This window comes from Muntiacus reevesi, chromosome 14 (genome assembly GCF_963930625.1).
Source record: "Muntiacus reevesi chromosome 14, mMunRee1.1, whole genome shotgun sequence".
Taxonomy (NCBI): Eukaryota; Metazoa; Chordata; class Mammalia; order Artiodactyla; family Cervidae; genus Muntiacus; species Muntiacus reevesi.
In genome coordinates, this window is record NC_089262.1 from 32,371,718 (window position 1) to 32,383,947 (window position 12,230).

At 39.6% G+C, this 12,230-nt stretch overlaps 1 protein-coding gene across 11 annotated transcripts in view; it reads right to left on the bottom strand.

Moving 5' to 3' along the window:
• Nucleotides 1–352: 352 nt before the first annotated feature.
• Nucleotides 353–12,230, bottom strand: part of CPLANE1 (ciliogenesis and planar polarity effector complex subunit 1) — a 104,809-nt gene continuing 92,931 nt past the window's right edge. For 9 of the 11 annotated variants that reach the window (XM_065905212.1, XM_065905209.1, XM_065905213.1 and 6 more), the window contains 3 exons: nt 9,500–9,589; nt 1,605–1,777; nt 353–1,083 (listed from right to left, as the gene is read on the bottom strand). In XM_065905212.1, the coding sequence (XP_065761284.1) occupies nt 910–1,083; nt 1,605–1,777; nt 9,500–9,589 (437 nt within the window). In that variant the 3' untranslated portion in view covers nt 353–909. Of the gene's footprint in view, nt 1,084–1,604; nt 1,778–9,499; nt 9,590–9,615; nt 9,715–12,230 lie in introns of those variants that run through there. The other 2 variants (XM_065905214.1, XR_010658983.1) reach the window with 2 other exon arrangements.

Genomic DNA, 12,230 nt, shown 5'->3' on the forward strand with positions numbered 1-12,230 from the left:
AGTCTGGCCTCACACAGGTATGTAGTTGGAAAAGGAGGAATATTTAACATTCTTTTTCAGACAATATTCTTTGATACTGCACTAAAAATGGACAAATATGTGAAGGTTTTTAGTTTTTTTCTCATAAAAAATTATTTCCAAGATTATGACGTTGTTGGGTGCAGTACCAGAATTACCCAGGTCTCTGCCCCACAGTTTTCACGAAGTTAACATGAGCCTTCCAGAATCAGGAGTCACAGTCTCTTTCTTCCCCACCCAAATCATCCACCTTCTTTTCTCCCTCCAAGTCTTTTTCAGCTGAGGACAGAGGACAGACGATCTGGACGACATGAAACATGGTTTATTTAGAAGCTCAGAATTGGTGGAAGGTGGTTAGTTCCTTTTTACTCCTAGGCCAAGTCCTATACAATTTTAGGATATGTTTTAAAATGGAGTTCATTACAGAGTGTCTCAGGTGAGAGAGTGATCTTCTTCACCTCAGTGAAAGAATTTTTTTTTTTTCTATCAGACTTACCCACATAAGGTTGTTTCTCAAAACTCAGGAGGTAAAGGAAGATGCAAGATAGATTTTTATTGAAAGTAGCTTAAAAAAAAAGTAGCTTAAATATGATATAAGTTTGGCTTGAAAGGTACTGTTTATTTCATCATTTAAAAAATTATACCTAAAGATAATAAGTCAAATGCAAAAACATATAATATGACTATAGTTAACCCTTTTCCCTTGAAGGCAAAATAACTGAGAAATGTTTATTTTCCCTCTTAAATGTCTAATCCAAGTAACAGGCTGCTTACAGGTGGTAAATTCACATTGCTTCCTTCAGTGCTTCTCTCCCTTAAACCCACAAAATCTTGCTGAACTTCATCACTGAGTTGCTGGCCTTCATGTGGAAGCAGAGTGACGTTCAGGTCTTACAGGTCCAGGGCCCAGTGGACAGAGAGGCTCTTGTCCTCCACGCCGGCCACCATGTTTTCAACAGCATCCCAGTCAAGCTTGCTGAGGATGCTGCCTGTGCTCTCAGACAAACTCTCCATGCCACCAACCCCAAAAGGAGCCTCTGACTTTTCTTCAGTTGGTGAAGAGTCCTATCAAATTGAGAAAGACAGTAAATTGTGGTCCTGAGGAAAAAAATAAATGGCACATGAGCTAAGTTTTCCAAAGACCTTAGAGCTGCTCATCCACCAAAGAGTGACGGAAATACGAAGGGAACTAGGGCTGTCGTTGCCCAGCACATCTGGACTGGTGATGGGATGAACAAACATCACCTGGCACAACGAGATGCTGGTACCAGGCCTGATGAGTAGACAGAATGGACTGCCGCACCTATAGTACAATATTCTGTTCTTACATTTTTGTTGTGTTTTGTTTGGGTTGTGTTTTTTTGTTGTTAAAAAGAAAATACGCAGTCAAGGAAAATTCTGAAAGACAAATGCTGGCGTATTCAGCCAAAAGTGTAGATGCTTTGAATCACTACTTCAAACTGACCTAACAACCCTTAAGTATGCCTACATCCCATACACACACAAATAAGTAAATATGCAAAGAGAAAAACCCTTAAGAACACAAATAATCACTAGGGCAAACTGAAACCTGGAATAACGCATACCTGTTGCAGGGAACAGTGACTCTCGCGGAGAATTGCACGGATGTCTGAAGGTACCAACCACGGGCTAACCACAGACTCTTCTCTCTCATACTCTATACACACCTCCTTGGTTTGAGGTGCAAGCCCAGCGCTTCTGTGACTTTTTGTACACTGCCGACAGGGAGCATTGGGGCCTTTCCAGGGAAAAGAACAAAGCATACTTTAGGACTGATTTGTTGGTAAGTCTGTTCCTTATTGTGACTTTTACTGTCAAATCCAAGGCAGCCAATCTCATCTTATATTGGAATCACAAGGTCTGGCTGGCTTTAGAGTTCTAGCAATTCCTGTTCTGTTGGTGTGAGAGAAGGAAACTGAATTCTGGCCAACTCTTTAACACATTCGAATAAGGTTGATTAGGAAAGAAAAGTGAAATCGCTCAGTCGTATCTGACTCTTTGCGACCCCATGGACTACCAGGCGCCTCTGTCCCTGGGATTTTCCATTCAAGAGTACTGGAATGGGTTGCCATTTCCTTCTCCAGGTTGATTAACAATATTTGAGTAGCAATTAACAATGTTTGTTTAACAATACTGTGTTAGTTTTCAGGTGTATAGCAAAGTAATTTAGTTGTACATATACATATATCTGCTCTTTTTCAAGTTCTTTTTTCATTTAGCTTAATAACACTGAGCAGAAATCCTTGTGCTATACAGTAGGACCTTATTGGTTATCTATTTTAAATATATAACAAGTGTGTACATGTCTACCCCTGACTCTAAATCTATTCCTTCCCACCATTTGCTCCCCCGGGGACCATAAGTTCATACTCTAAGTCTGTGAGTCTGTTTTGTAAATAAGTTCATTTGTGTAATTTACTTTAGATTTCACATTTAAGTGCTATTATATGGTATTTGTCTTTCTCTAACATACTTTGCTCAGTATAATTTCATCTATCCATGTTGTTGCAAATGATGTTTCATTCTTTTTAATGGTAAGTAATATTTCATTGTATATATGTACCACATCTTCATTATCCTTTCCTCTGTGATGTACATTTGGGTTGCTTCCATATCCTGGCTATTGTAAACAGCACTGCAGTGAACACTGGGGTGAATGTATCCTTTTGAACCATGGTCTTCTTCACATACATGCCCAGGAGTGGGATCACTCAATCATATGGTAGCTCTATTTTTAGTTTTTTAAGGAACTTCCATACTGTTCTCCATAGTGGCTGTACAATTTACACTCCAACCAACAGTGTAAAAGATTTCCCTTTCCCCCACAACCTCTCCCAGCATTTACTGTTTGTAGACTCTTTTGACAATGGCCATTCTGCTAGCTACAAATCATTTTAGCTTGACTTGCATTTTTCTAATAATTAGTGATGTTGAGCATCTTTTCATTTTTTTTTAATTTTCTTTTCTTTTTTTTTTGGTGGAGCCATGCAGCATGTTGGATCATAGTTCCCTGACCAGGTATCAAACCACTCCCCCTGCATTGGAAGTGGAGTTTTCCTACCACTGGACCACCAGGTAAGTCCAAGCATATTTTCATGTGTCTATTGGCCATCTGTATGTCTTCTTTGGAGAAATGTCTGTTTAGGTCTTCTGCCCATTTTTTGATTGGGTTGTTTATTTGAAATTGAGCTATGTGAACTGTTTGTATACTTGGAACTTAACTCCCTGTCGATCCTATTGTTTGCAAGTATTTTCTCCTGTTCCATGGGTTGTCTTTTCATTTTGTTTATGGCTCCCTTTACTGTGTAAAGGCTTTTGAGTTTAACTAGGTCCCATTTGTTTATTTCCATGACTCTAGGAAATGGATAGAAAACGATATTGCTGCGATTGCAAAAAGTGTTCTGCCTAAGTTCTCACCTAGGAGTCTTATAGTGTTCGGTCTTACATTTAGGTCTTTAATCCATTTGTGTTTACTTTTATGTATGGTGTTAAAGAATGTTCTAATTTCATTTTTATATATCTAGCTTTCCAGTTTTCCCAGCACCATTTATTGAAGAGACTGTATTTTCTCCATTGTATAGTCTTGACTCCTCTGCCACAGATTAACCAACAAGAGGAGCACAGTTTTATCTCTGGACTGTCTATCCTGTTCCTCTGATCTATGTTTCCGTTTCTGTGCCAGTACCATGCTGTTTTGACGACTGCAGCTTTGCAGTATAGTCTGAAGTCAGGGAGCCTGATTCCTCCAGCTCTGTTTTTTCTTTCTCAGAATTACGTTGGCCATTCAGGGTTTTTTGTGTTTCCACACAAACTAAAACTTTTTTTTTATTCTAGTTGTGTGAAAAATACTATTGGTAATTTGATAGGGATTGCACTGAATCTATAGACTGCCTGAGGCAGTAAAGTCATTTTGACAATATTGATTCTTCCAATTCAAGAATATAGTATATCTTTCCATCTATTTCCATCATCTTCAATTTCTTTCCTCAGCATCTTCTAGTGTTTTGTTCAGTCACTAAGTCAGGTCTGACTCTTTGCAACCACATGGACTGCAAGACGCCAGGATTCCCTGTCTTATTTCTTGAAGTTTGCTCAAACTCAAGTTTGAGTTGATGATGTCAACCATCTCTTCCTCTGTCATCCCCTTCTCCTCCTGCCTTCAATCTTTCCCAGAATCAGGGTCTCTTCCAAAGAGTCAACTCTCTGCATCAGATGGTCAAAGTACAGGAGTTTCAGCTTAACCAGTCCTTTCAATGAAAATTCGTGGTCAATTTCTTTTAGGATTGACTGGTTTGATCTCCTTGCTGTCCACGGGACTCTAGAGTTTTCTCCAGCAACACAGTTCAAAAGCATCAATTCTTCAGCACTCAGCCTTCTTTACGGTCCATCTCTCACATCCATACATGACTACTGGAAAAACCATAGCTTCGACTATGTGGACCTTTGTTGGCAAAGTAATGTCTCTGCTTTTCAAAATGCTGCCTAGGTTTGTCATAGCTTTCCTTCCAAGGAGCAAGCATCTTTTAATTTCATGGTTGCAGTCAACATCTGCAGTGATTTTAGAGCCCAAGAAAATAAAATCTGCCACTATTTCCCCATCTATTTGCCATGAAATGATGGGTATGTTAAGTTTTAAGCCAGCTTTTTCACTCCTTTTTCACCTTCATCAAGAGGCTCTTCAGTTCCTCTTTACTTTCTGCCATTAGGGTAGTATCATCTGCATATAAGAGGTGGTTGATATTCCTCCTAGCAATCTTGATTCCAGTTTGTGAGTCATCCAGCTCAACATTTCACATGATGTACTCTGTATATAAGTTAAATAAGTAGGGTAATAAAATACAGCCTTGACGTACTCCTTTCCCAATTTTGAACCAGTCTGTTGTTCTAAGTACAATTCCAACTGTTGTTCCTTGTCCTGCATACAGGTTTCTCAGGAGGCCTCCTTAGGTACATTTATTTCTAGGTATTTTTATCCTTTTTTATGCTATGGTAAACTGGATTGTTTCCCTGATTTGTCTTTCTGGTATTTCATTGTTAGTAGATAGGAATACAAGAGATTTCTGTGTATTAATTTTGTATCATGCAACATTATCAAATTCATTGATGGGCTCTAGTAGTTTTCTGGTAGCATTTTAGGATTTTCTATGTCTGGTATCATATAACAGTTTTACCTCTGCAACAGTGACAGTTTTATCTCTTTTCCAATTTTGGGTTCCTTTTCTCTGATTGCTGTGGCTAGGACTTCCAAATCTATGTTGAATAAAAGTGACAAGAGTGTGCATCCCTGTCTTGTTCTTGATCTTAGAAAGAATGCTTTCAGCTTTTCACCATTTAGTGTGATGTTAGCTGTGGGTTTGTCATATATGGCCTTTATTCCCTGGTAGCTCAGATGGTAAAGAATCTGCCTGCAATGCAGGAGACCCAGGCTTGATCCCTGATTTGGAAAGATCCTGTGGAGAAGGGAATGGCTACTCACTCCAGTATTCTTGCCAGGAGAATTCCATGGATGGAGAAGCCTGGCAGGCTATAGTCCATAGGGTTGCAAAGAGTTGGACACAACTGAGCAACTAACACTGTCATGTTCCCACAATGCACACTTTTGGAGTGTTTATCATAAATGTCGCAGAATTTTATCAAAAGCTTTTTCTACATCTATTAAGATGATCATATGGCTTTTATTCTTCAACTTGATGTATCACACTGATTTGCAGATACTGAAAAATCCTTGCAGAGACTGATTTAAGATGGTAGAGCAGAAGGACATGCGCTCATCATCTTCTGAGAGAGCACCAAAATCACAACTGTTGAACAACCATCGACCAGAGGACACCGGAACCCACCAAAAGAAGATACCCAATATCCAAGGACAAAGGAGAAGCAACAACAAGATGATAGGAGCGGCACAATCATGACAAAATCAAATCCCAAACCTGTGGGGTGGGCAACCCACTCACTGGATAACAATGATACCAAAGAAGTTCTCACACTGTTGTGAAGGTTCTAGGCCCCACATCACGCTTCCCAGTCTGGGGATCTGGCAAAGGGACTGGGAATCCCCAGGGCATCTGAAGGCCAGTGGGATTTCATTAAAGGACTCCCACAGGACTGTGGGAAACAGTCCACTCTTGAGGGCACCAACAAAACCTTGTGTGCACCAGGACCCAGGAGAAAGGAGCAGTGACCCCACAGGAGACAAACTTGCCTATGAGTGTCTGAGGGTCCCCTGCAGAAGCATGGGTCAGCAGTGGCCCACTGTGGGGACCAGGGCATTGGCAGCAGCAGCCCTGGGATATGTGTCCTGGCATAAGTCCTCTTGGAGGTCACCATAAGCCCTACCATAACATAAAGCCAGGAGACTCCAGGACTGGGCCCCCTCAGGTCAAACAACTAATGGGGAGGGAGCACAGCCTCACCCATCAGCAGACACTTGCATTAAAATTTTACTGAGCACAACCCTGCCCACCAGAGCAAGACCCCCATTTTCCCCACAGCCAGTCCTTCCCATCCAGAAGCTGGCATAGGCCTCTTATCCTCATTCACCAGAGGGCAGACAGAAGAAACAAGAACTATAGCCTCCAAAACAAAAACTACAATCACAGAAAGCTAACCAAAATGAAAAGAAATAGGATTATGTCCCAGATGAAGGAATGAGGTAAATTCCACAGAAAAACAACTAAATTAAGTGGAGATAGGCAACCTTCCAGAAAAATAATGCAGAATAATGATAGTGAAGATGATCTAGGATCTTGGAAAAAGAAGAAGATGCAAGAAATGTTTACCAAAGACTTAGAAGAATGAACAGAAATGAACAGTAATGAACAGTAGACGAGAAGGAATCAATAGCAGAATAACTGAGGCAGAAGAACAGGTAAGTGACATGAAAGACAGAATGGTGGAAATCACTGGTGCGAAACAGAATATAGAAAAAAGAACGAAAATAAATGATGACAGCCTAAGAGACCTCTGGGACAACATTAAACACACCGATGTTTGCATTATATGGGTCCCAGAAGGAGAAGAGAGAAAGAACCTGAGAAAATATTTGAAGAGATAATAGCTGAAAACATCTCTAACATGTGAAAGGAAATAGTCAACCAAATACAGGAGGCAAACGGTTCCAGGATAAACTCAAAGAGAACACACTGAGACATGTAGTCATCAAACTGACAAAAATTAAAAACAAAGATAAAAATTTAAAAGCAAGAAGGGAAAAAAAGACAACATACAATAGAAATCCCACAAGATTATCAGCTGATTTCTCAACAGAACCTCTACAAGCCAGAAGGGAATGGCATGATATATTTCAAGTGATGAAAGGGAAGAACCTTCAACCAAGAACACTCTACCCAGCAAGATTCTCGATCAGATTTGATGGGAGAAATCAAAAGCTTTCCAGACAAGCAGAAGTTAAGAGAATTCAGCACCATTAAACCAGTTTTACAACAAATCCTAAAGGAACTTCTCTAGGCATGAAAAATCCTTGCATCCCTGGGATAAATCCCACTTGATCATGGTATATGATCCTTTTAATGTATTGCTGGATTTGCTTTGCTAGTATCTTGTATTTAGTATTTTTGCATCTATGTTCATTGGTGATATTGACCTGTCATTTTCTTTTTTGTGTGTGCCATCTTTGCCTGGTTTTGGTATCAGGGTGATGGTGGCCTCACAGAATGAGTTTGGGAGTATTCTTTCCATGGCAATCTTTTGGAATAGTTTCAGAAGGACAGGTTTGTTAACTCTTCTCTAATTGTTTGATACAATTCACCTGTGAAGCTATCTGGTCTTGGACTTTAGTTTGTTGGAAGTTTTAAAATCAGTTTCAATTCAGTACTTGTGATTGGTTTGTTCACACTTTCTATTCCCTGATTTAGTCTTCAGAGATTGTACCTTTCTAAGAATGTGTCCATTCCTTCTGGGTTGTCCATTTTATTGGCATATAGTTGCTTGTGACTCTCTTATGACCCTTTGTATTTCTGTGGTGTCCATTGTAACTTCTCCTTTTTCATTTCAAATTTTATTGATTTAAGCCCACTCCCTTTTTTTCTTGATGAGTCTGGCTAAAAGTTTATCACTTTTGTTTATCTTTTCAAAGAACCAGCTTTTAGTTTCATTGATCTTTTTCAACTGTTTCCTTCATCTCTTTTATTTATTTCTCTCATCTTTATGATTTCTTTCATTCCACTAACTTCAGATTTTGTTTGTTCTTCTATCTGTAGTTGCAAGGTTAGATTGTTATTTGAAGTTTTTCTTATTTCCTAAGATAAGATTGTATTGCTATAAACTTCCCTCTTAGAACTGTGTCCCATAGGTTTTGGATCACCTTGCTTTCATTGTCATTTTTCTCTATTTCTTGGTTTCTTTAGTGATCCATTGGTTGTTTAGTAGCATATTGTTTAGCTTCCACATATTTGTGTTTTTTCCAGTTTTTTTTTTCCTTGTAGTTGATTTCTAATCTCATAATGCTGTGGTCAGAAAAGATGCTTGATAGAATTTCAATTTTCTTGAGTTTATGAAAGCTTGCTTTGCAGCCCAGCATGTGATCAATCCTGGAGAATATTCCATGTGCACTTGAGAAGAATGTGTATTCTGCTGCTTTTGGATGGGATGCTCTATAAATATTAGTTAAGTCTATCTGATCTAATGTGTCATTTAAGAACTGTGATTCTTGATTGATTTTCTGTCTGGATGATCTATCCACTGATGAAAGTGGGATGTTAAAATCCCCCACTATTATTGTGTTATTGTCAATTTCTCCTTTTACTGCTGTTAGTATTTGCCTTATTTATTGAGGTGCTCCTATGTTGGGTGCACATATATTTGCAATTGTTATATCTTATCTTGGATTATTACGTAGTGTTCTTCTCTCTTGTAATATTCTTTAAAGTCTATTTTGTCTGATATGAGTATTTCTACTCCACCTTTCTTTTGATTTCCATTTACAAGGAATATCTTTTTCCATCCCCTTACTTTCAGTCTATAGCTGTTCTTTCTATTGTTCTAGGGGATGTGAGGAGGCCACTTAACTTCTCTGCCTTAGTTTGCTCAGCTGTAAGATGGGGATAAGAGTTGCCCTATCAACCTGGCATTAACAACCTGAGAGTTAAGAGCTGGATGAATGTGAAACTACGTTTTTAAATTGTGAAAAGTAATAGCAGTTGAGGGATGGGCTGGGGGAGATGTCAGGAACTGAGATAATGAGTTATAATTTCCTTCTCTCTAGCTGATCAGAGGAGAGCTAATTTGGCCACACTTATGGGTCTATGTGCTCCATGGCTATGTGATCACAGCACCTTCCTGACTACTTGTTTCTATGTTGAGCAGTATGCTTATTAAGCCCATTACCACCATCCAGCCACACTCTTCATACTAAAATCTGTATTTGACATTTCTAAGAGTGATTTATGATTTAAAAATGTTTAGTATTAAGCTCCAGAACTTTCTCTCCTTTATCCCATACCTTTTCGGATGATAACTGGAGATTGTGCAACCTTTCTAACTGCCATTTTGGCTGCACCAGCTTTTCTCCGTATGGTAAAAGTAGCAGTTTCTACAAAGACAGGAAAACTTCTTTACCTTTCCGTATGTGTTGTTTTTCATCTTTCAGGTTGTAAATTCATTGAGGACAGAAATCTGATTAGTAGAGACCCAATGGCTCAGCAGTAAAAAATCGACCTGCAATGCAGGAGACATGGGTTCAATCCCTAGAAAGGGAAGATCCCCTGGAGGAGGGCATGGCAACCCACTCCAGTATTCTTGCCTGAAAAATCTCATGGATCTCATGGATAGAGGAGCCTGGTAGGCTACAGCTCAAGGGGTTGAAAAGAGCTGGACATGACTGAAGCAACTGAGCACAGTAAAAGATGGCTGATTTGAACCAAGAAAGCAAAACAAAAGTGCAGTTGAAGGAAGGGAAAGTCTACTTTGAGGCTTGGTATCTCTACAGGACAACCACAGACCTTTCTCATCTGGCACATGTGCCTCAACATCTCTGGCAACTGGAAAATCCAGGCATATATGCCTATTCCCAGTGAAACACCTAGGCAAAGTGCCAAGAGAATGATCAATTACGGTTTCTTAAATTCCAGGATTGGTAGCAACCCTTTACTGTATATGTTATTGAAAATATTTTACTTATAAGTAAAATAACAACAAAATAACAACAAAATCTACCTCAACAACTCTATGAGGTAGATTTTTAAAAACTATCTGGTGCATGAGACAAGTGCTCAGGGCTGGTGCACTGGGATGACCCAGAGGGATGGGATGGGGAGGGAGGGGGGAGGGGGGGTCAGGATGGGGAACACATGTAAATCCATGGCTGATTCATGTCAATGTATGGCAAAAACCACTACAATATTGTAAAGTAATTAGCCTCCAACTAATAAAAATAATTGGGGAAAAAAACATATCTGAAGACACAAGTAAGCAAGGGAGCTGGGCTATGAACCTGGACAATTTCAAAGGCTAGACCTATTATTTATGCCTATAATGCCTCTCAGATACTTATATAGTCTCTATATATTATTTTTGATAGAATTAACCATAAAACAAGGGGGAAAAAAGACCCTTAACAGTTTGCACACAGGGCTGAATAAAATAGCCAAAAAAAAAAAGTATACTGCTTTATAAAAGACAGATAGCAACATATATAGTCAAACTCATAAATATTTTCAGGAAAACTTTTACAGAAGAACTTCAGAGAATTGTTAAATCTTGATGGATCCAAAGTTCTCATCTGTACAATGACTAAACTTGCCCCAGTGGGGTCAAGTTGACTGTCTCACTGGCTGGGTTTCTCCCATTGCCTCTGAATGCTGCCAGGGCAACAGCTGGTTCTGGGGGTGGCAGAGGCAGTTGGAAGGTCATTGTGTTCACAGTTCCTCAAGCTGCCTCTACTACCTTAACTTTAGAGATCCAGGGACGCTAAGTGACAGGTCCTTGGATAAGAGCCAGTCATATACTGTTCTATGATACTGTATAAATACTATAATATCTGCCCATTAATATACTTTAACAATAATTAGCTTATAAATAAGCTATTTTTAGGCAAAAAACTAGATAGCCTTTTCCCCCATTTATCTAATTATTCAATTATGCTAAAGCTTTTGACTGTGTGGATCAGAGCAAACTGTGGAAAATTCTTCAAGAGATGGGAATACCAGGCCACCTTACCTGCATCCTGAGAAACCTGTATGCAGGTCAAGAAGCAACAGTTAGAACTGGACATGGAACAATGAACTGGTTCAAAATTGGGAAAGGAATACGTCAAGGCTGTATATTATCACCCTGCTAATTTAACTCCTATGAAGAGTACCTCATGCAAAATGCTGGGTTGGATGAAGCAGAAGCTGGAATCAAGATGGCCAGGAGAAGTATCAGTAACCTCAGATATGCAGATGATACACTAGTGGCAGAAAAGGAAAGAAACTAAAGAGTCTCTTGATGAGGGTAAAAGAGCAGAGTGAAAAAGTTGAAAAGTTGGCTTAAAACTCAATATTCAAAAAATGAAGATCTTGGCATCCGGTCCCATCACTTCATTGCAGGTTGATTGATAAAAAGTGGAAACGGTGACAGATTTTATTTTCTTGGGCTCCCAAATCACTGCAGACAGTGACTGCAGTCATGAAATTAAAAGATGCTTGCTCCTTGTAAGGAAAACTATGACCAACCTAGACAGCATATTAAAAAGCAAGGACATCACTTTGCCAACAAAGGTCCATACAGTCAAAGCTATGGTTTTTCCAGTAGTCGTGTATGGATGTGAGAGATCATAAAGAAGACTGAGTGCCAAAGAATTAATGCTTTTGAACTGTGGTGCTGAAGAAGGCTCTTGAGAGTCCCTTGTAGAGCAAGGAGATCAAACCCATCAATCCTAAAGAAAATCAACCTTGAATATTCATTGGAAAGACTGATCTAAAGCTCCAATACTGTAGCTACCTGATGCGAAGAGATGACTCACTGGAAAACACCCTGATGCTGGGAAAGACTGAGGGCAGGAGGAGAAGGCGGTGCCTGAGGATGAGATGGTGGGATGGCATCATCGACAAAATGGACATGAGTTTGAGAAAACTCCAGGAGATAGTGAAGGACAGGGAAGCCTGGCGTGTAGCAGTCAATGGGTTCGCAAAGAGCAGGACATGACTTGGCAACTGACCACCACCACCACCACCACAAGATGAAGAGAGTCT